At 37.8% G+C, this 26,256-nt stretch overlaps 1 protein-coding gene across 15 annotated transcripts in view; it reads right to left on the bottom strand.

Annotated features, from left to right (window-relative positions):
* Positions 1 to 26,256, bottom strand: part of BLTP1 (bridge-like lipid transfer protein family member 1) — a 125,057-nt gene that overhangs the window by 41,179 nt on the left and 57,622 nt on the right. For 13 of the 15 annotated variants that reach the window (XM_055700580.1, XM_055700631.1, XM_055700620.1 and 10 more), the window contains exons 32-52: positions 25,992 to 26,138; positions 25,484 to 25,611; positions 24,835 to 25,037; positions 22,736 to 22,933; positions 21,856 to 22,067; positions 21,371 to 21,522; positions 20,313 to 20,463; positions 19,032 to 19,184; positions 17,551 to 17,791; positions 16,051 to 16,199; positions 14,015 to 14,234; positions 12,947 to 13,105; positions 11,105 to 11,280; positions 10,381 to 10,556; positions 9,050 to 9,756; positions 7,506 to 7,745; positions 7,050 to 7,143; positions 5,474 to 5,524; positions 1,726 to 1,932; positions 1,335 to 1,573; positions 484 to 728 (exon numbers count right to left, since the gene is read on the bottom strand). In XM_055700580.1, coding sequence (XP_055556555.1) covers positions 484 to 728; positions 1,335 to 1,573; positions 1,726 to 1,932; positions 5,474 to 5,524; positions 7,050 to 7,143; positions 7,506 to 7,745; positions 9,050 to 9,756; positions 10,381 to 10,556; positions 11,105 to 11,280; positions 12,947 to 13,105; positions 14,015 to 14,234; positions 16,051 to 16,199; positions 17,551 to 17,791; positions 19,032 to 19,184; positions 20,313 to 20,463; positions 21,371 to 21,522; positions 21,856 to 22,067; positions 22,736 to 22,933; positions 24,835 to 25,037; positions 25,484 to 25,611; positions 25,992 to 26,138 — 4,248 coding nt within the window. The remainder of the gene's footprint in view (positions 1 to 483; positions 729 to 1,334; positions 1,574 to 1,725; positions 1,933 to 5,473; positions 5,525 to 7,049; positions 7,144 to 7,505; positions 7,746 to 9,049; positions 9,757 to 10,380; positions 10,557 to 11,104; positions 11,281 to 12,946; positions 13,106 to 14,014; positions 14,235 to 16,050; positions 16,200 to 17,550; positions 17,792 to 19,031; positions 19,185 to 20,312; positions 20,464 to 21,370; positions 21,523 to 21,855; positions 22,068 to 22,735; positions 22,934 to 24,834; positions 25,038 to 25,483; positions 25,612 to 25,991; positions 26,139 to 26,256) is intronic. The other 2 variants (XM_055700563.1, XM_055700573.1) reach the window with 2 other exon arrangements.

The following is a 26,256-nucleotide window of genomic DNA, read 5'->3' on the forward strand; positions in this document are numbered from 1 at the left end:
TTATATATAGCTTCTCCTAGCCATGGAGCTGCCTAATCATGAAAAAAAAAAGAAGTTATAAACCAATAAAATTATTTTTCATTTTTTAAATATTACTTTTTGCAAAATATACGACTATCTGATGCATTAGCATCCGCTTTCGGTTTAAAATTATACTTTCTTTGAATCATCAGCATAATATACTTCTCTGCTTCACTAGTGAGAAATATTGTCATTCCAAACTGTTTGCACAAAATATCATATTCAAAATCCTCCGATACAGTGGCCTTGAGTGCTGAATATGTTTGGCTGCTCATCAAACTAAGGACTGAGAAAGTTCTATTTCAGTGTCACGCATTTACAAATGCTCTATTTGGATGAACCTGTAAACCTGAGAGTGCTGAAGCAGGCAGATCACAACAATAATATGAAGATGCACATACAGAAAGGTAACAGAATGGAAAGAACATGCTGTCAAAGATGACTACTGTCTTCAACACCTACTTCAGCCACACAGCGTAAGTAGTTCCCCTGTAGATAATAGCCCTGCTTGGCAGGGAGTTCATCTATGCTCCAAATTTGGTCCGAGTAGGTATCGTGTTCCTCCATGATGTATTTGCCTGACATAGTGACAGGAGGAAGGTTGAGACTTGCCGAAGGAGGAATGGTCGACATATCAGTGGCAGAGACTTTTGAAGTGAAGCGCAATCTGTGACTTGGAAGCTCAAAATTAAATCTAGTTTGGGCCCCTATAAAAGGAAGATGGGGAAAGAAAGGGTATAAACTGGCAAAATGATCTTTTATACATCCTTAAATTTAAAGAAACTTTTGGAATAATAATAATAATAATAATAATAAATGATCTTTAAGCTACTATTGAAGTGCATAGACCTCTAGAGCTATAAATACCCACTCACATGATTCTGGGTTTTCTTAATTTTTGAAGACAATGAAGACTTCACTGTAATTACATGGAGAAGGGAGTCATACAAACCACCTCATGTATTGAAGCTCTATAAGAGTATTCTCAAGTAGCCTTACAAAATCAGAATATAATTAATTGAGGATCATAAACTGATTTTAGCAGTTAGAGGGAAGCTTCCTGAGAGGAAGCTATATATGAATGTATATACATGTCTTCATCTACGCAGCCTCTGGCAATTGTGTATAGCAACAAGAGAGTAAATTCTCTGTATGGCCTCATCTGACTGAAGTCCACAGTCAAAAACATAAGCTGACAGCAACAGATTCAGAGCTCTAGCTATAATTCAACAGAAATATCGAGTCCTCTTGGATGCTTCTAGCAAGACCAAACTATCAACCACAACGTTTTTAGAGTTTCAGAGAACTGTTACCTGTCATTCCGTGACTCCTCATTCTTCCCATCTTATATTCCGCCTTTAGAGATGGCAAGAGCGCTGCTCCAATAGCTATACCATCTATCATGGCACTGAATTTAAGAACAATGGGCTTCTTTTCTAAGCCTTCTGGGAGCTGTGGAAATTCATTTGTTTCAACAGGCGTTTGATTAATACTCGTGGGAGTCTTTTCAGAGGGCAAAGGAGTCGCAACATCTTCTTTGGTAGGCTGGGGCCTATTCACCAAGACAAAGATCAGAAAATACATCTTGTTATTCTAACACAATACACGACCAGCCTGACTCTCCCCCATAGGTTTGGATTAGCCCACGCCTGTAACGGGACGGCCAACAGCGGCATTCCGAAGTGCCGTGCAAGCAGCACTCACGCAGTTGATGGCTGCCTGATGAGATCTGAAATCTGCTTGGAGAGCTGGTGAGAGCTGCGCACCATCATGCTGTGCAGCGTGGCAGGGTGCTGAGGGATGTTGATGCTGATGGCTCCAACTTTGACCACAGCAGCATTGTTTGTTTTCAGCCCTCTCTGGGCACTATACAGGGCCTGGGATTTGGCAATACTGCATTTCACGACAGTTCTAACAGAAAAGGAAATAGGATTTATTTGCACATCTTTCAAAACAATTACAGTTTTATGTTAATTTTTTTAAGCGTTACTTGAATTTTAAAATATTCGTATAAGCGATTTTGTTTATAAACTATGTCCACATTCCTTTTTCTTTCACTTTACACACACAGATGCACTACATGCCACAAACAACTACACTACATTTAAGAGAACCACAAGTCATGCATTGGAAAAATACCCGTTAAACTGTTATTCTTGCATAACATAAGACCATTTGAGTATTACACACACTAGGCTGCACGTACACAAACAAATTTTCACACACTGAAACAAACAAGAACCTTCCATTTCAGCTCCTTTCCAGGAATAATCTGGAACCATCCTTTTCATAAGAAGATTTAGTAAAATCTGATTTTAGCATCCAAATAGGTCAGTGGAGGAAACACTCAGCAATAAATACATAGCAAGTGATAAATGGGTTTGTGAATTAATACTGATGTTTAATTGACACATAGTATTCCAAAATATGAAGTCTAAACTTCATTTGAATGTTAAGGAGGATATTGTTCAAAATGGATAACCAAGATAAAAATACAACTGCACGAAGCTGACAGTTTTTGATGTCAAAATGAAATTGTGGCATATCAGAATTCACTAAGCTCCTATTAAAAAAGATACATGGGGTAACACATTGATGTTTCTCATCTAAGGTCAATTACTGGAGGGTTACCCAACGGAAGTATATTATGTAGCCAGCACAGAATATCACAGCCTCAAAGAGAAAGTTCAGAAGATGTAGTTCATCAGCTAAAACGTCTGAAAAATAGACTCTATACGATTGCAACATTCAATGAAAGTTTCTCAATTACTGTATTTTAAGGAGCATATAAAAAATACTTCTTGCATCATGATTTAAATTGTTCTACAGACAGTTTGGTTTCATGGTGAAAGTTACAATATTCTATATATTCTAATCCCCAAGTCATTTTTCTTCCGTGAAGCCCAAACAGATGTCTCCTTATTCTAATGTTAAAATATCAGCTAGCCCAAAGCATCCCAGGTGTGGAAATGAAAAAAACAAACCAAACTCCAACCCAACATCATCATCCTTCTACTTATAATGAAGAAATACACAGCACTGTAACACAACCACAGGCCTATCAACAGCAGATTGATTTACTGAACCTCTAGAACCATTTTCAGATTTCCCCAGCTACAAGTGACCTAAAGTGGTTATGGATTAAAATTTTAGGGTAGACTGTCAAGCAGAAACAATTTCGGAATATTTGAAGAATTTACACAAGTATGATGGAGGAAACGTCTTAACTCAGAAGTATTTTCAAAAAAACATTATACAAATAAACATTACTTAAGAAAAGGACAGACTTATTTTAACCCACTTCTTTGAGACACCTATTATTTCTCTGTTGATGTTTGCTTATTTCCTGCTCTCTTCCTGCTGCCATTCTGACTGAACTACTGTCAATCCAATCAAGAACACATTTTTTCCCCCATCTATAACACAAAATACTACTGTGTTAGCTATTCCAGCATCCAAAGAACAATATTCAACTTCAGGGAAGTTGCAGGATCTCTTCCTGACCTGCACCAGACAGCCTAGACTTAACCTACCTTTGTATAGAAGTTAAAAGTAAATGTAGTTGGAATTGACATCTGTACTGAATTTACAATCACTTCCAAACATGGGAATTCATACCATTTGCAGTACTTCCTTAATTTAAAAAAATTACAGCAATACAGATGTCACAGGAGAATGAGATTTCAGCAAGATCCAGCTGTGCTTCTCTGCTAAAGTATTTCTATATTTCATGCAACAAATGAATTACACTGTCACTTCTTGGTCTACAAAAAGCCTACGCCCATCACAGACTGAGCTGCAGAACAACCGTGCAGCTATTCATTTACTTGGAATGAGCACTACACGTGATACACCTGCAGTCTGCTTACCTATGGGGATATGCCTATAACAGATCTGGTGGAATATCATTAAAATCATTAATTGATATTTAAATTATATACAGTAATGCATTCAGAAGTCATTCTATGCTCTTGCATCAATTCCATAAATAATCACTCCACAGACAAACTTGTGAAAACAGTTTTTGTCCCACTACAGAACTGGCTACAAGGCCATCACTCAACCTAACAGATTTATGGGAACGTTAGAAAAAGCGGGGAAAAAACATCAGCAGGAGGCCTGTAACACACACAGGAACTACCACACTGAGTCAGATGAAGATTCAGGCAGTAGCAGATACCTGGGGCATAAATCAAGCAATCCTTCCCTTAATTCCAGCCATCAGGGGTTTACTTTTTGAGCCAGAGGCTGCATTGTGTTCACGCCTCACCACCAGATCTACCCTACAAGGATTTGCCCAATCCTTTTAATAGTTTATACTTTTGCCGACCACATCATATGGCAATGAATTCAACTGTTCAGTGACACACTACGCAAAAAACCACTTTCTTTTGCTGGTTTAGTGTCGCTACCAGACAAAAAGGAACAAACCCCAGTCTTTTCTTTATATCACTTGCAGTTTTACAGTCCATCACCTCTCCTTCCAGAGTTACCACCTATAGAGGCCTGTATTCTCACAACACCGAGTATACACACCTGCTGTAACAAAGAGCAGTTGTACTACATCCTTCTAGAAGATACGCACTGGTGGTCTAGAGCAGCAAAAGAAACCTGTACTCAGAATACTGCTGGGGGGTGGGGAGGAAAGAGAAAAAAGGTGGAGGGGGGGAAAGGAGAGCCTCACTACTTTTGGCTACATAACTTTTCTTCTCGGAATACTGCAGGCTCATTGTGAAAAAGGGCTTCTGGACTACCAGTGCATCATTCCCCACCTTGGCTGCTACTCCCCTGAGACTCTCTGGACTTAGGCATGGGGAAGCAAGTATGCGACTAGAAAGAAGACGTTGCATCTTTGGTGAAAGCAAAGACCTGACTCACACACGCAGACATGGGGGAGACAAAAAGCATCACCTTCATTAGCAGCAGATGCACAGGCAGAGTTTTCAGGAAAACACTTTGTGTTAGCGTAGCCTGGTCAGCATGCCCAGGAATTAACCCAGCATAGAGGTAAATAAAGGCAAGAGGAATGGTCCTATTTGTGCTGAAATCACAGCAGGCGCGAGCACTCCAAGCACGGCAGTTCCTTACCAAGTCCAAAGCACATCTAACCTGCCTGCTCCTTTACATTTTATGAGCATTATGTTACCTCCTCAAAATGAGCAGAGAAGTGGATCTAACAAACTTAACAGCCAGTGAAACTATTCTAGCGTTACTGGAGTGACTGTATAGTGTAATACCTGCCCCTAAAGCTAGCCTGTTAACATTTACAAGGGCTTTTTTGGACAGGTATTTAGCAGGCTACATTAAAAGCTTATCTAGGTAATATTAGATGTTAAACTAAAATGTATTCAAGCAACATCTGCCTACACAATCACACACAGTAGGAATGCAGCCACTAGCTACACAACACAGAGTTAATCGCAAGACTATGAAACATAATAATATGACATACAGAAACTCTTGTTTGGCTGTGCTTGTAGGAGATGTAGGAAAATCCTCCAGTCTACAGATGAAGATTGAAGAGAAAGCAAGAAAAACAAAAACAAAGCAAATAAAGAATAAACATTCATGCAAAATTAGTCAGTTAATTACTTGTAACCCACAATATGACACTTACTTTCAAATTTACCTCATTTAGGATTTTGGGTTTTTTTAGGGTTTGTTGTTTGCTGCTGCTGTTGTTAAAGATTTATCATTATTTACCCCCTTTCCTTTGGTACCTTCCCTATATAGAAGCTCAGTACAATGATGAGGTAAAACAGACATAAAGAACCTCAGTTGCCTTCAGAAATCCTACATGGCTGTCAGATTCGCACTTACATTTATCCACCTGAAACACACTTAGCAGAAACAATTAGCTGGAGATACTTATGAAATACTGTATGGTTTAAGTGCTATGTATTATCTTCCAAACTACACAGAAATTAAAAGGAGAGACCCAAGTCCCATTATTTAGCCCCTTTTCTACAACATTAATATTCTAAAACCAGATCACATACTAAGGGTTACCCAACTAAGACTCAAACTGCATGAGGGTGATCTATATGACAAAGCGTTGTGGTTCAACTGTTGTTTTGCAACTCAAACAGAAAGAAGTTCATCTGGAAACAAAGAAAAATAATGCATGCCCTTTTTTGAGTTTGTGAACCTGGCAAAAAAAAAAAAAAAAAAAAAAAGCCCCAAAACCAAAAACACCCTAATGTGGATGCTGAGCAAGTAATTCAAGATGTTCACGCACAAAAAGTGATTCTCCCCCCGGCCCCTGCCAAGTTGTGTCAATTATATAAAGGGTGGAGAATGGATCCGAGAACTGTAAAAATGACACAAAGAATCATGCATCATGGGAATTCCAAAAGACACCTATTAAAGAAACAATACAGATCTTAAATGGGAATAATCAGCATCAGTAGGTTAAACACTCCCTAAAAATCTTGTATGGTTTAGTGGGACCTATAAGCTTCAAAAAGCAATTAGAAGCATAAAAGAAACAATACACACAATGTGATAAAGTTTCTATGCATACACCACACAAATAATTTTGCAGAAAGCTCTGATTACATGAAATCTAATTTCTTTCTTTTTACAAGAGGACCTGTCACATACAGTTTTGCAGTCAGGTCACCTACCCATTTACACTGTGATCCTACAGCCAGTTCTGAACTTACTATTATCTTTAACTAGAAATAGAAAAGAACAGTATTCCTATTCATGTCTATGGCTTGTGTGATTGGGTGCCCTAGACTGAAACCTACTAATACTTTCACCATATTCCTTCTCAGCTTACTCAGACATGCCTTCCACAGAAAAGCCTCCCATCAATGGGCACGTGCAATTAGTTTTACACGTCAGACTCCAACCCAGTTCTGCAACAGCTTCACGACTGCCACCAAACCCTATGACTTCACAGATTCTACCTAAAGACATATCATCAGTGCTTTCTCCATATGAAGCTACATACCTTTGCTGCCACACAACTGATACCACTTCTACGCACTTGAACATTTTAAATTGTCAGGCTTCATACTTACTGGATATTTGGCGTAATTCCCTCCAGCAGGACGATATTGACACCTCCTATGTGAGCAGTGGCACACGTCTCTGTCATCTTTTGATGTAGTACATCTTTAAAAAAAAAAAAAAGAAAATATATTTAACAGCATTTCATTCAGTAAAATACTTCCAGGTAAGCCTACTGCTTTCAAAAAAATAGTAGCAGGAAAAAATTTAAAAATTACAGGTTTAGTATTTGCATTAAGTAAAATCAAATCAAATGACAACAAGAAGAAAGCTTTTGAAAATGAAAGGAGCAACCAACTTGTTGAACGTTGTTACACTATCCATACGCAAACATAATGCACATCTATTTACAAACAAAACACAGTACACATGCACATACATACGCATTGCTATAGGCATGCGCACACACAGAGTCATGTAAAGTTGCCACCGAATTTAATTACAAAGTACATTTTAGCTTATCCAACCTTTCATTTTTTCTTTCAGGGTGAAACTGCCATGGATTCTCTTCAGTTCGGACTCCATCGTCAGACCTCCAATGTCAGCCTCCAGGTGGGTTCGGTTCACCATGCCTATTCCAAAAACTATGAGCGTCACATGTTGTGGCTCCGAAGTCACCAGGCTGCGCTTCCTCTGCGCGTCTCTGCCGTTATCCTGTTCATTCTCAAACACCACTCTACAAGCAGGTTCGGTTGGGCTTCGAACACCTACAAAAATACAGAGTTATTTAAGGATAATTTACAAGAAATCCTTGGCATATCTGATTTATGTTTGTATTTGAAAATAAGGATCATGTGTCTTGCACATCAAAGGAACTCTTCAGGCAAATTATCTGTGCCTCGCTTATTCCACTCTAATAACACTGCAACTGGACCAAATCCAAGACACAATGCGGACAATAATGAGTGATGTGATTTAATTATTATTGAGAGATATATTCTCATGTACATTTTGTAAATATTCAGATTTATATTTTTATTGTTACACAATAAAAATGCTCTGAGACTTTCCAACTATCCTATTTCTTTTCTGACTCTTTCACAGCCGAAGGGTCTTATAATTGAGTCTGGGATTAGCAAGTTTTCCTTTTCAACACTCAAGAGCACAAAAACAACGTAAGAAAATTTACATTTTGTGCAGATACCATCGCTGTGGATACCATATTCTGTGCATAAAAGATACTGCCCTCTGCTTAACAGAAGCTCTCCTTTGACATTTCCTCAGCTGAGAAGTCCAACGAAAACACGCTAAACTAGTAAGTATACCATTCCCTGCATATTTACAACAACCTAAGCTCACCAACAAAAAGAACAATGCCAAGTAGGCTCTCAACCTTACTCTGTGGTGCTAAAATACAATGGAAAGAGAGAGCAATGACCACCCTAGATCTCAAAAGATCTGGATGAAATTGGCCCAAACACCTATTATCTTTGCTGGACTTTATAAAAAAAAAATATCAGTATTTCACCTCTTCTGCTCTCAAAGCTAGGTTCACAGATTATTTTTTTCTCAGTCATTCCCAGGGCACAAATTTTTTCCCTCATTTTCACAGAACGATAATACACAGCATTTCCAGCAGCCACATGAAAACAAAATAGTACCTAGGGAGGAACAAACTCTACACAATCCACTCTAAGTAAAATTCACTCTTCACACAATTAACCAGAAAAGTTAATCTTTCAACGCAGTCCCACACCCATTGCAAATCCAGATTAACGGAGCTGCACAAGAGTATCAAGGGACTGAATTTAAAACCAATCAATTAACACTTATTTGACCAATTCTAGGATTGAAAGAATCGAAGCATACTATATACCCAGGAAAATACCTTTTTTCTTCTGTACACCATCTTGGTGAACAAGGTCCCCCTCACATCCTCACCACTTGCCCTTCTGATCCAAGTTGGATGGGGTGGGCAACTTTCAAAAACCACCTTATGATCAAGCTTTAGAATAATACACTTGAGCAAAAGCACGCACTCTCAATTACTTGGATTTGTGAACTAGTTTACCTGTTGGCCCAAAAGTTTCAGAAGACTTTTCTAAAATCCCGGTTGGATCAGAAATGAGTGAATAGAAGTTCAACAGTTTATACATATTTTGCCAGCACTCAGCAGAAGGTTCGCTCTGTTCCGACACAGTAATAGAGTCAGAATCATCCATATGAATAGTCATGTGGTCAACTACATCTTTTGAACCTTTCCTGGACACTTTAGAAGTCCTTCTTTCTGACCTTCCCAAGGAATTCTTGTTTCGAGACTCTTTTTTATTGTTCTCATTGTTCGTTCGCTTGTTCTTCGTGTTGTTCACTCTGTTACCTCCATTAAGGCTTCCTCGAGAGCTTCGGCTGAAATCAGAAGAGCGGAAGTCTCTGTGTTTGCGGGTTTTAAAAGTAGGTGTTGGAGAGGCTGATCCAGCTGTGTATCTGCTAAGTTTGATGTCTGTCTGCGTGGCTTTGATATCATCAATCATTGTACTAAACTGATGAATGAGACGAACCAGTGCCATATCTACGTGCTGGCTTATGGACTGGCAAGAAATTGTAAAATTACAGTGAAAAGTATTATAATAGCGTTTATTCAAGTCATGAAAAGAAAGGGCATTGGCGGAGTTATGAGGTGTGCACATGGATTTCTCCATCACAACAGCACTAATACTGAAAGTTTCTAACATCAAAGCTGGTTTGAATTCAAGAGGAGGAAGATTGACAGCTCCTTGCCTAAGGAAAGAAAAAGGTACAAGTTACTACTTTGTTTCTTTTTATCAGAGTCAAATATTTTTTTAACACAGTGGTTCATCTAATTTACTGAATCCAACATTTTATTTCCCTTAGGATATCACCTTACCAGTTATAAATATAAAAAATTCATTTTTATACTTTCATACTGCATGCTACTAACATAGTAATCATTCAGTTCTATGCAAACTTACTTTGGCATGCAACTTTTCCATCACAACCTAGTTTAGCCCAAAGGGCAGGGGGAAAATTCAGTATTTACACTGAAAGTAACAGCCTCATTTACAGGATGAAGTACAAAACAGCATTTAAGAGTCTCTCAAATTTCCCCTACTATTATTCCCACCAGCTCTCCCTTCCCCAGTCTTCAATTTTCATAAGTAGCTGAGATTCAAATACTTAAAATTTCCAAACCATTCCACAGGAAGATTAAAAAAAAAAAAAATATTCTAACAGGAAGACAAAACAGATAAGATAAAAAAAAAAAAAAAAAAAAAGACTGATCCTTACTCTATGGAAGTACTTTGGAATTCTGTGTCTTCACATGAAAATCCTAATTTCTTTTCTTTAGCCAATATACACATTTCCAAGTATCTCACAACATACCTTCGAGCTCGCTTGCTTTTTCTTTCCTTGGCTGTATCTGAATCAACAATATCTGCCCTTAGACAGTCCAGAGTTCCTGAGAATGAAAGGTACTCCCCGAAGTACATTCTGTAGCAGAGTGGCATTGCATCCTGAGACTGAATTCCCGTGTAACTTAGAAGAGGTTTGAAAACAACCTACAAAACAAAACCCACTGCTTTACTTCTTATTATCTAGATTATTCTTATCTTCTTGCTCCATCATTTGTTGATCTACAGTATTTCCAACGTCAGCTACATCACACAGAACACTCAAGTTTTATTGTCAGTGCTGTAAAACAGAAGGAAGGGGGATTAAAAGGAGAAGCTTTATGGACTTTTTGAGTAAAAAGACCGACAACACAGCAGGCCAGCACTGAATCCTTAGCTATGGGAGCAAGGTTTTTGCATGTTCCTCTCAGTAAAAAGCACTCTGGAGAACTAGGTTACTCTCATAAACGCTCCAGTATGTTCTCTCTGAGGTCATAAAACAATGCTCTATTAATCACCATTCATAAAGTTTGTTATGGGACACCTCAGAGGTTTCTTGAGCCTTTCCTCTTTGCACAGGAATGTATCAGAAACGTGTACAAAAATATGATAATGTTTTCATTGTTGTAAGTTTGTTGTTGGTTTGGTTTGGTTTTCTTAAGTAGTAACTATTTTTCCCTACAGCATTTCAAACTACATCAGCAAACCACACCTACCTGTGCATCTGCTAGCTGGACAGCAGGAAACCCCTGGTTACCCTCTTCTACACCTGCAATGTCATCCTGACTGGTGCTGTGCTGGGAGTGTGTGCCATCCAGGGTGTTCTGGTCACTAGACAAAACAGTGTTGAAGTCTGAAGCAGAGGGTATAGTAGGAAGATTGGGTGCCACACCTGAAAAATAAATACCCATGGAACGCTAACAGCACAGCAAATTTTATCACCACCAACTCTATTAATTTAGCAAGATTAATTATACAGAAACACATGCCATACACACAGAAAGTCAGAGCCCCAGTCAGGTCTCTGACCTCACAGAAGTGGCATTCAGGGTAAAGAAACTCTTGCTGAAGAGGGACTAGAGACAGTCCAACTCATATTTGGAAAGCACAAAAATATTTCCTTCTTATTGCCCTCCTTCCTGAGGCCTTTTGTCTGCATTGTGTTCTATAGAGTATTTGACTCCTGTTTAAACTGAAATAGTATGTAGGCTGAGTAGCCTATATCAGCAACAATAAAAAAAAAAAATTATCCTCAGTTGAGATACTTGCTTTTAGCTTTCAATGTGCTGTAAGCTTCTGGTCTTTTTTAGTCCCAATGCAAAATCCACTAATCTGACATCTACTGATTAGTCTCTACCCAAATACGTTCCTCAGAGGTGACTAGGGACATCCACTTCCCTGCAGCTGCTTGTTTGTGAACAACCAGACTTGCAGCACAAGGACAGAGTGATGCTGAATCACCTGCACATTGAGTCTAGACTGGACTCAACTCCATGAGACAGAGTTGCTCTGCCAGTGTAAATTAATCCCGATTCTTCAAAATTCAAGCTTACAGCACTTAGTGGAGAGCCACAACTACATGTCTCCACAGAAAAATGGTTTGGATAGATCTGTGTCTGAGTTAAAATCAGAGTCTCAACTTCAGGAACGGAAGCGAGTGAACAAACTGTTACAGGTTCAGTAGGAAAAAATGCATCTTTTTTCTGAAATAAATAAATGAATAAACAAAATTGAAAGCTATACTTCTACCCTATGATTCTTTCTGCAGAGAAACATGTTCCAGTTTACAGAGTAGTCACACCATATGTACATACACGTAAAGCACAAAGATGTTCTGTAGGATCAGAATATCTGTTCAATATTAAAAACAAACTGGAAGAACTTCTTACTGCCTAAGATTAACGTATTACAGCTGAAAGACCGTTAATATAGGAAACATTCAAATTTAGTGTCACTAGAAAAGAAAGTTAAGAGACACACATTTGAAGATTATTATTCTTGTAAGCCTGTCATCATTCATAAACATGCTGCAAGAAGTTGTTACGTATCTGCTTCATTAATACACTTAAGATTTTGAGTAATGTGTATTTTCTTTTCTCCATTCCCTTACACCAGCTGATCATTCCAGTTCCCGAGGAACTTACTTTCAAAACACATGGTTAGTTTCAAGCTGAACAGAGAAAGAGCAAGGATTCCAATGTACAAAATTTTTATCACAAAAACAGCATATGCAAATTAGATTAAGAATAACTAACAAAATCCAAGGAACTCTGCAACCGAGGATGATCTTACGGCTTAGCTTTTGACACCTACACATGGTTTTGGAAGTTACATTTACATTTTCAAATGTAAGAAAAACCTGAATTTTTGGAGGCAGGGTGCAAGAAATGAAAACAACAGGTCTGCTTAAATCATATTTGTTCATTTTCCGGTTTGCTGAGAAGTCCCACAAATAGTATGTATGTTGTCACCTGCTCACTTACTTACAGAAAAAAGTGGCCAACACAGGAACAGCCAACCCAGAGTCATCTCTTAAATTCAGCTGTAATTAACAATACCTGTTGGAAGACTATTGTGTCCAGATTTTGTGGCCGGACTTTCTTGTACTACACTTCCTCTGTTGCCCACAGCATTTGACATCCAGTTATAGAAGCTCACAGAAGATGGTTCAGACAGCAAAGGATGTTCAGATAACATGTCTGTGGCCACAGTATTTCCTATACAGACAAAACAGAAGAGCTTTAGCATCTGTCATATCCAAGTCAGCAAAAACCAGGAATGCAGCGTGATTTTACTGACAATATCTATTTACTATAAAAGTAAGCCTACTTCTCAAGGTTTACTGTAGTAAATTGTGCCAAGCAGCACTACAGGTGCTACCATGGAAGTTATACTATGACGCTAAATGGATGTTGCACTACAAGCACCTTTTCATTTGTTCATCTCTAACATTAATTAGAGGAAAGGAGTCATTAAGGAAAAAAAATACCTTTTTTTCTGAATAATATTTCATTCCCTGACAGCAAAGGAGAGAGGTTTTAGAGAAAATGCAGCAAAGTTAAATCTCTTTTTCTTTCTATAAATCGTAACAATGCACTCTGGACAGTAATATAGAACATAAAAATTTCAATGTATGTATTTCAAACTTCTACAAAACAAATTTGTTCAAAAGACCATTACTAAAAATCTCCAAATTATTATACACAAACTAAAGTACTAGGACATTAGTTTTAGTCCACTTTTGGAGTTACTTAAAAGGTCAAGAAAAAAATGACAAATACAGAATGATCACTCCATTTCCTTATTCACTGAAAAATACTCACTTAAGTAATTACGTATTATACTCAAAAAGTAGTAAGGCTAACTAAAAGGAAAATACTTTTTTTGTTAGCTGTAATTTCTTTTCCCAACCCAATGTACTCGCTGCTTGCTTCTAGGAAATAAAATGGTATGGTGCAGTGATGTTTGGGAACTGCTATTAAAAAATACGATTATTTGGGAGGAGGGAGGTGGGGTCTTAAACAGAAAAGATAACTCATAGTGAATATATAGTAACTTTTCTAAGTCATGAAAATAAAACCAATCCTCCCTTCCCCTCGCTTTAGCTTACTTATGCTACATCATACCTGTTCTTGTTAAAGAACTACTTTTAACTGCAGTGGTACTTCTTTGAGGAGTCCCTTCCAAAAGATTATGCAGGCTAGGAAAACTCCCAGTAAGATAGCTGAGCAGACTCTCTTTTCTTGGACTTTCTTTGACTGCCATTCCAGAACGGCCAACGTGCACTGGTGAATCTGTAGCTGTATCTCCGCTAGTGTAACTTAAGGAATGATATGGATGTATACCCTTGTGGAGAAAACAAAGAAACTAATGAAGTACTGCATAAACTGCAAAAAGGATGTGACGTTTGGTCTGAATATGAGATCAGAACACAGTAACAACAAAATTCTTATTCCCACAAACTTTTGGACAAGTAGCACTTCATTTGGGGCAGGTTATACACCGTATGGTTATCACGCATAAAGGTGCTATTGAATTCTCAAGTATTAAAATAATCTTGTGTGTAAAAACAGTTTAAAAAGTCAAATGAGTAACAAAATGGAACTGCAGATGTGTAGAATTCATCTAAAGCAAGTTTGCAGAAGGAAGAGCGCGTATCACTAAATACAAGCCTTGCTGGTATTTGGTCTTTGTCTGAAGACCAAATGGTCTGAAGACCAAACCCCATCCTTAGCGTAACGGTAGGTGCAGCCTTTGGGGAAGGCGAAGAACAGAAGCTGGGGACTTCTGGCACCAAGAGGAAGGCTCCTGGTCCACCCAAAGGTTTAACACTGTGAAAGAGGTTCTCTGCCCTCAAATTGAAGAGCAGCCAGATCTGTTCTTGAGCAAAGCATCTGGGCCACTTAATCCTAAACCATCCAAGACGAGCAGGAGGGAGCAGTAAGTGGTAGTAGGTGAGTATCTGCTAGAGGGGACAAATGCGCCAGTACATGCTGGGGTCCGACCAGCTGAAAAACGGCTTTGCAGAAAAGGACCTGGGGGTCCTGGTGGATACCAAGTTGAATGTCAGGCAGCAATGTGCCCTTGCTGGGCTGCCCAGCCTGGGCTGCCTTAGGCAGTAAGCTGCAAACAAGTCAAGGAAGGTGATCCTACGCCCCTGCTTGGCACTGGTGAGGCTGCACCTGGAGTATTGTGTCCAGTTATGGACTCCCCAGTACAAGAAAGAAATACTGGGGGGAGTCCAACAAAGGGCCCCTCAGAAGATTAAGGGACCAGAACATCTCTCCTATGAGGAAAGGTTGAAAGAGCTGGGACTGGCTCAGCCTCGTGAAGAGAAGGCCCAGGGGGGATCTTACTAACAAAACAAGTGTAAATACCTGCAGGAAGAATGCAAAGACAACAGAGCCAGGCCCTTCTGAGTGATGCCCGGTGACAGGACGAGAGGCAATGGGCACAAACTGAAACACCGGAGTTTCCTCCTGAACATCACTTTTTTATTGTGAGGGTGACTGAGCACTGTCACAGGTTATGGAATCTCCATCCTTGGAGATATTCCAAAGCCATCTAGACATAATCCTGGGCAACTGGCTCTGGGTGGCCCTGCTTGAGCTGGGGGACTGGACAAGGTGACCTACAGGGGTCACTTCCAATCTCAAAAACCCTGTGAAAAAACACAGCTAAAAAAGGAACCAGTACAAGGCACCAAACTCCCTAATACAGAGATGACAACAAATTACTTAAAGAAAAACAAAAAAACCTAACACACAGCTTTCATAGACTCTTCCTGCTCAGAAAGTAGAGATAAAAATAAAATCTTGCAGTTTTCTGAACAGCTTGTAGAATAAAAACCCCACACTAATATTACTAGAAGTTATTGAAGAGCTTTGTCAATCTTAGATTTTGTGTAACAACAGTTAAATCCTCATTCCTGCTTACATAAATATATGAAAAGTCATAAAAGCTAATGCACATATATATTGTTTTTAAGCATGGCTCTGAAGCTAATTGGCAAGAAAAACAATAAAGAACAGATGTAGAATATAGGTCAACTGATTAAGCATCACTTTTATAAGGTAAGGAGCACACCTCCCACGTGCTACAGTTATAGTTAGTTATAGTTACAAATCACTTTCCCCCGCTGTGCATGGCACAAGAAACTTACCTTTATTTTCAGAACAGAATCACTGTGAGTGTGAGTCTTGGATAATTTCCTCATGATCTCAGCACCAGTTACAGGCCCAGAAGAGCTGCCAGCAGGTGGGGGGCGGTTCGCTGTTCCTTCCAAGAGCATTGTATGCTCACTGACAGTAGCTGGAACCAAGCAAAAAATTTTTCTCATTTGTATATATATGGGGGACCAAGATTATCTATTATTAGATACATTTATTTGCAAGCAGTCATGACCTTCCAAATTCTGACACACACCCACACACAGCTGTCTAGGGACTTCTAAGACAAGTAAGAAAGTCTCAGACACGATTTTGTTTACTAATCCAAGTACAAATCTTTTTGTCCTTCTAATGACATACAACTGTTGCTCTGTGCTACAGATCCAAAAGAAAGTTGCCAAATCTCTTTTGCTGACTTGGGCATGACTTATCATTTTTTTAATTAAGATGTTTCCATTTGCATGAATTCCATGTGTAAGTGAATGTATACAAGGCAGAAAAATTGCTGCTTCCAAAATTCTTAGTGGAAAAATAGAATAATATACAGGAAGCGGGGGGTGGGGGGTGGGGGGGTGGGCGGGCAATTACAATACACCACTGGCTCTAAAAGTCTGCTTCTGCTCAACCAAAGCACATATTTTGGAGGAGGGGGCAAACATTCCCATCATACAGTATGATTATATACTAGTTTCACACACAAACATCTCTCTAAGCTGATAACTGCTGCCTAGCTTTTAACTAAAAGCGGATTCTCCTCCTGATTTTTTAAAAATATTTTTTCTCTATGTTACGTAATTTTTACATGAGAAAAGAAAAACATAAACGTATTCCTGAGAAGAGCAGCACTTTACATACATGCTACAATCACAAAATAACTGAGTCGCCTCAAGGCAGCAAAAAAAGAGTGCTCCAACATGTATCTATCTATGCCCTCCATTTCTGTGGTTCTTACTTCAGTCAGCTGTGTATTCAGTACAAAGCTAAATCAGTAGCATTTGTTAAATCGGCAGTGTGTAAGCTGGCAACAGAAATATACCAGAAATAAGTAGTAAAAACGAGGGAGAAAAAAAAAAAAAGAAAATGTATTTTCACAAAGATCAAATAAGAAGGCAGGTTTGAAGTTATTCCTGGGAAAGTTCATAGAATTGCATGTTACAATTCTTAACTACAGTCAAAAGAACAACATCCTAATTCCAAGCTAGCAAATAATTAAGCTTATGTATTTTGTGCAGTAAAGAACAAGAAAAAGCATGTGAAGAAAGATAAATCTCCTGTTTTGGTTTTCCCCAAACAAGTAATATTTATCATAATGCTAAAATTATAATTAGCAGCAGCTTCAAAATGAAGATGATTCTAAAAAAAGAACTTTGATGATTCTAAAAAAAGAAAAATATACTGTATTTAAAGCATTAAAGCTAAAGAAGATACAAATGCTCTGAGAGGAGCCACTTCTCCCTATGAATTTTTACGGAGAGAGAAGAACACAAAAATACCTGCATCAAATTCAAACTCGGCTCCATCAGCACTTGTGTCGCTCTGAAGACCCCCTCCGTTGTCTAATCCCAGTCCATCCTCATGCTCGTGGCAGGCATTTGTCTGCAATTTCACTGGCTGAGCTGGTCTGTGTAGGCTGACTCCTTTAAAAGCTGGGGTCACCACAATGAACTTCATCCACTGTCTTGCTAAGGCAACTAGACCTTTCTTTAAGGTTACTAAGGCAGGAAGGCCATCACTCTTAAAAAAAAAAAAAAAACCAAAACCAAACACATGTATCACAGCATTTTAAAGTAAACTGAGGCAGGGGGGAAAGTCAGAATTCCCTTAAATCTTTATGCTGGCACCACACAGCACCCATTCAGACCGAAGAAACCATAGTGCTAACAGATAAAAATTATAGCTTCACTAAACACAGTAAATACATTCATCTACATGGCCTGAGGATCTAGCCTGAGGGGCCAAAAATAAAGAACAGGAGGAAAAAGGTTTATTCAATACAAAACTAAAAGTACTTAAGTAATTATAAAGCTCTGAATTACTGACTGAAATTCATAACAGCAGTGGATTCTCTATAGAAACAGAACCAAAATTAAAAAGATTAAGTTTTTTCCATTGTTGGTAAGCAGGGTTTTAAAACAGAAATTTGAGGCAAAAAATAGGGATTGTATTGATTACATCACTGAATTATAAAAAAGCTTATTTTGGCTACTAATCAAACTGCTGCTTATGCCACAAATTGTGTTAATTCTGATCACTGGGCTCTCAGCTGGATACTTTGGAAAATGTAGTGTTTAAGTCTGACACCCGTAGAATGGGATTATGAAAATGACACAACATCGGGAAGAAACACACCTCCTTATGCCTAGTATGTTTGTTGAAACAATGATTTACCACTACAATCAGATGTTTACGTTCTAAACCCAACAGGAAAAAGATTAGATTCTTAAGCCTTAACGTTTCTACAATTCTAGCTCTTTTTTTAAAACTGCCTGCATTATCCAAGTATTTCTAAAAGACACGAAAACTAGTGCTGAGGAGAGAATTTTGAAGAAGTTAATCAGTGCATGCACCTGCCTTAATAATTGAGATTTATTCAATTTTAAAACTAGAGATGCAAACTTTTACTATTAATTACTCAACATAACTGCTGTTATCTTCAAGAAAAATGAAATCTGATACAAAGGCCATGAACAACTTTAAAGATATGCCTTTCTGCTTTATGATTTCTCATGTATTTACTAATGAAATAGCTTGATAAAAATTATGCATATACACAGGCCACAACAAAACCAGCAGATCTGAAAGAAAATGAAATGAGGTAAGCCATATCTACTTATCGATCTAAGGATATATACAAGTTTGGGTTACATTTTCTTGCTTGTTAACTTTACTTAAACTGTTAGGTAATTTAACACATTAGAATTGTACGTTTGAAACTAACACGCTGAGCTATTTCCATTTTCACACGGTAACTCACCATGGTGGCATCCTCAATAATGGAGTAATTTGCTTGATGAAGGTAATGGTGCAATATATTACACAGTAAACAAGAAGGATTTTCTTGCAAGAAGCGGGCTACTTTGGTAAGCCTGTTGTACTTGCTTCTCAGGGGAAAGTGCACACTTTTATTCTAGAATAAAATGTAACAATTTTTCACATATGAACATACTTGCAAACAGAATCCACGTATGAACTACAAGATTTCACCTATGGTACGGCAAGCTTCTAACCCCATTTTGAACTTCTGCAACCAAGACTTGTCACACAGATACCCACCGTATCTTAACTAGTGTATGTGAAAAATCATACCTGATGCTTATTTATTTATATTAAGTAATAAAACAGAAGGCTGGATTCAAATCGCAGACTTTGTAAAGTTACTTCTGGATTAATAGACATACACATAGATGAAATTTTCAAAGGAACTGTTTATTCCTAGTTAAAGAAAAAACAGGTACATTTCTAATTTGGTTCTATGCTAGAGAAAGAGTAGGAAAAGAAATAAGAAGGGAGTTAGCAATAAGAGACTGCTTGAAAGGATGATTTTTGAGTACAGAAGAAAACTAGCCTGACACTAAGCTCATCAATCTTAAGATGCAAGACAGCATCTCACCCAGAACGGGTATCACCTCAAAATCTTCCCACTAGATGGTGCCAACCAAACGACCAGCAGAAAACTGCCTACACACAAGAAAGTGCCTTAGCAAATCACAGTAACACCCAATGTGTTACAAAAGTTCTACCAATCCTAGTTTTCAATAAAAAAATTTGTCTGTTTTGTACTTCTTGCTAGAATGTTTCACCCTCGCAATGCTTGCCCCCCCTTCCTCTAACAATAAACACCATGATTCAATACACTGCAGGGGCACAGAAATTCTCATTTTCTCCTGAAAGACACCCTGAATATTTCATAATTCAACACACTTTCATATTTCATGAATTATATTAGACGCTACAGCCATGTTTCTCACTCCTCCCCTTCAAAAGGTAGAATCTCCAGTTATTCTACGTGGAGACACACTCCTGTAAGAAGCACAAGACTTCCTCACTAGTAAGAGCAAATTTTTTTTCCACTGAAATTTAGATTGTGTACAAAAACTACAAGTAGTGAGTTCTTGTGACCAATTCTGGATGTAAAAAATCATAAAAGGTGCTCTAAGTTTGTCAGTGAAAATATCCATAATCCCAAACAAATATATATTACATACGACACTGCTCTGTTCCAATATACCTACTGCTTTTATAAAAGGCCTCTTACCTCTAAAGCTTCTGTCATAATGCAACCCATAACAGCACAGATTCGCAGGGTTCCTTCCGTTTCCAGTTTATTTAATGATGATTTCACCTGATCGATGGGTACAAGCCAAGCACCAACGGCAGGTGTTGCCGTACTCAGCAGGTTCAGCTGCCTGTTGAGAAAAACAAAAAGAATTAGGTATTCATGTCCAGCAGCAGCGATTAGCAGGATTTTCTAATGCTATTATAAATTATGTTCAAATAGGTGGAATATGACAGAACAATGTTAGAAAGTAACAAATACAGACTTGCTGTCTAGAAAATAAGAACTGGTAAAAAGTACCTAAGGCAGGTTATGTTTTACTCACTCACACACTTGTAATTCCAACCACTCTTGCTACTGCTACTCCCTCCTTTTCCCATTTGTATTCCCTATTGAAATCACAGTTTTAAACTCCCATTACTGACTAAATCGCACATTAACTATTGCACATTACATCATGCAGGGCTTTTGCTGCAGCACCAAGACAAGAAACCACTAAGAGTATTTTCCAATTTATAGCTCCATACTGATCTTAAACTACTGACAGATGTGAATATTTGGCTTATTCTACAAAAACAACATGAAAAAATATCTTAGAAAAATTAATCTTGAACTTTATCCTGCAGTGGCAGTAAGATCATGGGCTAAGCATCTGGCTGAATACCGAAAGCACCGAGTGGTTCTCTTCTCTAGCATCTCTCCTACTCAAAAAAGATACCCTCTCCTACCTTTCTGCTTCATACATTTCAGTCTTACTGGAAGTTTTCTGTTGGCTTTTTGTGTTTGGGTTTTTTTTTTAATTCTTTCTTTTCTTTTTTTAATCATATCTAACTAAAAAGTGTAGCAACACTTCCATATAGATGACCACAATAAAAAACTGAAGCAAGAGTTACTGTGATATATGTAAAATCCAAACTTCTCATTTCCAGATTAAGTTTCAAGAATTATTGAAATTACCTTCAGAATCTACCAAATACAATTGCAATGTAACAAAGCGGAACTGTAACTTCTTTCTTTTAAATCAGGTAAAATTATACCTTGAAAATATATGGGCTGGAGAGCGCACATTGGTAGGGGCTGCAAAACTAAACCAGATTTCTTTGATTGTTAACTTCATGCTGCAAGAGTCAGGGGGAGGAGGCATCAAGGGTATATCTTTTTTTAGATCATCAGATTCAACCCCTTCATCCTTAAAAAAAGGAAACACATAGTCAAAAGTGAAATTGTTTTCCAAAGTGATTACACTTAAAGGCGGTAACATACCATACTGTGCACTGCTCATAAGAAATAGTTTCATATACATTTATGCAAAGAAAAAGAAACTAATGCTGTCCATCAACTCTCCCAAGACAATACCAAGGGACCTTGCAGAAAGCTTAAACTTTAGTGTAGTAGACAGTATGAATGCAATTAGCACAATGAGACATGTTAAATTTTCAATTTTATTATGAAGAATGTTAATCACTCTGGAAATGAACCCAAACAACCCAACACCAATCATTTCTGCATAGTATGTACACACCTGCTCATCCGAAACTGAATTTCCATTAATATCTGAAGAGGGGCTTATTCTGTCACAAGGAAGGTTATCATCAGACACATCAGTATTGTAACCACTGCCAGTTGGAGAATCAGAAGAGTTATTTGATGCAAGCAATCCACCCCTCTCTGTATCTCTTGATTTACCCATGACTCCAAACGTATTATACAATACTGCTCCAGATTGTCTTCCTCCTGTAAAAGCACACATACCAAGACTGTAAATGTTTGCTGTGTATAAATATCTAAGTTACATCCCACAGAAAAGATCCGCACTTCAGAGGAGAAATACATAGGATTTCGGTTAAATAAGATGCATTAGCATTTTACACAACAATTTTTCACTACAGTTTTTGTATAACAATTTAACAGCTAGTTGTTGAGCTTCTGATAGTTTGTTCCAAGTAGATGAAGAGTACTCAGATGAAGACTGTTTTGAAACGCTATTCCCTGGAAAGACTAATTTGGATGACAGAAAATACATATATGCTGGGTGGGTTTTTTTCTCAAGCTAGCTTTCCCCTCTCAAAGCAAAACTCTGGCCCTACATGCAGACACTTACTGTGGGTATGATTGCAAGGCCAGGATTTCAGTGAAAGTATCAATTTCTGCCTTCACTCTTCTTTCAGAAGCTACGGCAACCAGTTTATACAGAATTATTTTATATGCTGTTATAAATGGTATTGATTACTAGAAGTTCCTTTATTCTGTAATCTACTATGTGACATATTTACAACAGACATGTATTATTTAGTATCACCTATATTCAGCAATTTCCAATCAAATAATTGCTAGACTAGAAGACCTAACAATAGAATTGTTAGCAGTTTCATAAAATAATATAAAACCTATATAAGCTTTACCTTTTATAGTTAAATTTTCGATTCCACACTCAAACATTATCCAACCCCACTTCTCTTGACTAGGACCAATTCGAGTTACATCTGGAACAGCTTGTTGATCCGTTTCATCCACAAAAGCGAACTCATCCAACTCTTCCAAAGTAAAAAGAACTTTTGATTTCCCAAAAGGAATAGCTGTTATTGCACAAGTTCCAATATCTGTGAAAACAAACATAGTTACCACTTTTTTACAAAATTGAAAAAACCTTTACATCTTCGAATAGCTCTCTGAAGTTTACAGTGGTTTGGGAGCGTTGTCCCTTTAGTATTCCCCAGACAGGGTTGCGGGGTGGTGGAGGGGGGGTTGGGTGGAGAAAAAAAAAAGATAAAATTCAAGAATGAACAAGAAAAAAAGAATCATCAGGAAGGAGGAAAAACCTTGCTCCTGGTATGTTAACATGAGCTGGGTAATTTTTAAGTTCAAAAAAAACAAGGACCGAGCAACACAAAGTTAAAACTTTGAGACATTCCCAATCCTAACACATTCCTCTTTTTGTCTTTTTGTAGAGTCATGGTTCCAGAGACATGTGTTTTGAGCTGTCCAGAGACCAGCTCTTCAGATTTATGTCTGAAATTAATTCACCAAAATAACATTCCTAATAAGTACTTAAGGTTTAATAGCAATAAATGACAACGATACCAACAGTGCTCTTGGATAGTATGTTTTAGTAGAAACACTTTTAGTATTAGCTATAACGTACCTGAAGGCAATTTAGAAATAAAGTTCTAACTTTTAATTCAAAGACGGCTTCTTGGATGGAAGCATGTCTATATCTGTGTTGGGAGGATGTCAAACACTAAGTCTCACTGATTCCTAAAGAAAATATGGACCTAGGCAGTTTTCAATTCAGTATGATCTTTGCTGTCTAAGATCCAAGGATGGACTATGCCACCTTGATTTCTTTGATGTTAGGGTGTAGCTTAAACATAAATCCTTTCCTCTAGTAACATTTCTGAAGAAACATTTCAAATAATTTTAAACCTATTGCCTATCAGCTCACACACAGAGCTTCAAAAATATCTGAGGAAAAGAACTACACTGAGTTAATTCATATCCCTTTCAATCCTCACACTCTGTCCCCAACTTGTAACTTTTCTTGTTTAGAATTCAAAAATTACTTGGCCTTCTTAAATGTCTGCAGCATAACTAACACAGGACACTAATGTGAAGATTCTACCCATACCAAGTAAAAATGGAGTTTGCTACTTTAATGTTCTCTATATTGCTTTAGTTTCCTCCAATTTCATCATTTGCTCACCCCTCTTTGCATAGTGGTGGATTTTTTGGGGTTTTTGTTTATCGTGTCATTTTTAATCATACTTGCTTCACAGAGCACTTCCTCATGTCCTTAACATTCCTATTCTTCATGGGACAAAGCAAAACACAGCATTAACTGGTACAGGTTCCATCAAAACCAAAGCAGTTTTAACAAAAACCATGTCTACTCTTGGTCATCTTTTCCAGGCTAGCTTTTCCAGGATCAGGACTTACGGCAGCTGAATTTAATTCATAGCCTCTTGAAGAAATTTCCTTAACACAAACAAGAAGACCAACCATTGGGCAGATCTCATTTTCAGTTTCATAGTCACTATAGCTTAAAATCTATAGCATGTCATGCTGAAATTGCCAGTACAACAGGCACATTATACCTATCTTGAATTTCTTAGAAAGTAAATAAGCATAATTCACTCCCTGCATCAGGTGACAAAAAATGATAGCTGAAAAAGAGACCAGGTGGGAAGAAGGGAGCCCAGGTCTGAAATTTTACCAGTGCATGTTAATATTTACAACACAACCCATTTGCTACACAAACAGCTTAGAAGTTCATCTTGATAGTTTTCACTCTGCCTATATTTAAATCTAGCTCTTTAATAACCAAAAATAATTCAGAATAACCATCATTAACTTGTTTTTACGGTATCTGCAAAATCTCCAGGTTCAAGTGTCTTTTTATCTATGTTGTTTAAAAAAAACAGCAACCAAAGTACAAGATCAAGGTGAACTATAACCACTCACTTCTATGAAAACTGGCATTTCCACAATTTAAAAAAAGGCTTACCTGTTGTGTCAAGGCCTCTAAGTTGCCCATGAACACGATGGATGTTCAGTTTAGCAGCAATTTCTTTTCCTTTTTCTGCTCCAGCATTGGATCTCAGTGAGCCAGAAGACTGGGGCTGCATTTTACTGGTTTGGATGTAACGATCAAATGTGACAGAACTCCTCCCAGTTTCTGCATTGTTTGAAGTCTCCTCAACTATACCCCTTTGAATATAAAGGGAAAAAAAACCCCACAATTAAGCAAGTCTCAGGTAGACATACTTAATTTGATTAATTTTGTTTAAAATTTTGAAGTCACATTGGCACAGCAGTGTTAAAAAGAAGTCTTTGTTACAATAAAAGATACATACTTTGGTAGAAAAATACTGAAAAATGTAATTGTATCCTGCATGACATAAAAGCAAGAAAGAGTTAAAACTAAAGTTCAAGAATTATTCCAGAAGAGTTCATTCACTTATTAAAAAAAACTGCAATTCTAATCAGATATTAGATGCTAACTTCTCAAACACAGAAGACACATTTTATTGCATAACTTGGTCAAGACAACTTTTTCAAATACTCTTCAGAACTGCAGAAAACTGGCATCACTGTAAGTCTCTTGACTAACTTCACAATAAACAGCCACGAATAGCGATATGTATTATTCTTACCTATTCATACGAACTTGTGTAGCAATTCTATCGAAACACAAAGCTACTAATGAAACATGAGTCACGGTTTTGCCAGAAGAAACCCCTGGGGATTCATCAACAGATGCTTGTAGTAAACACAGGTTCACCTATACATAAAATTCGCCCAAAGAGTAAAGAAATTTAGAAAAACATGTTGCATTAAGTATACATCACTGATTTCTGATATAGTCTTGTCTTATACTTCTCAGTAAAATGAAAAAAGAAAAGATAAAACTGTCACGCATGGAAGACATAAAAAAATAATTTAAAGACATGGCAGTCAGTTAACCCCTATAGTGGTTGTTATTTAACTTGCACACGTGCCATAATAAAATTGAGCAGCTCCACAACACTGTCCTGTTCAAAACATTACTTCTCTGGCACAAATACATAGCCTCAGCTTAAGCTTTTAGGGGACTAACAGGGATGCAAAGTAAGGGTAATTTGTAAGGCACATGTCTAGTAACAAGCCAAACAAAGTTGTTACCTTTGGTACAGTAACGTTGGCCTGAAGACCTTTAATTGTCACGTTATCTTGCTTAAGCGAGAGATTGGTCTGTGGTGGTCCCTGGTTTGTTGTTCCTGTAGTGGTAGTGTCTATTTTTGTTCCTCTAATATCCTGTTTCGAAGATAACTTGGAGGGGGGGGAAAAATAGTTTATTCTCACAGACTCAGAGCCACTAAGCTAAAGAGTAACAGAATAGTTTATTAGCACTGAAGCAGCAGGAGAGTCTGACTTAATTTAAAGCACC

This window comes from Falco cherrug, chromosome 1 (assembly GCF_023634085.1).
Source record: "Falco cherrug isolate bFalChe1 chromosome 1, bFalChe1.pri, whole genome shotgun sequence".
Taxonomy (NCBI): domain Eukaryota; kingdom Metazoa; phylum Chordata; class Aves; order Falconiformes; family Falconidae; genus Falco; species Falco cherrug.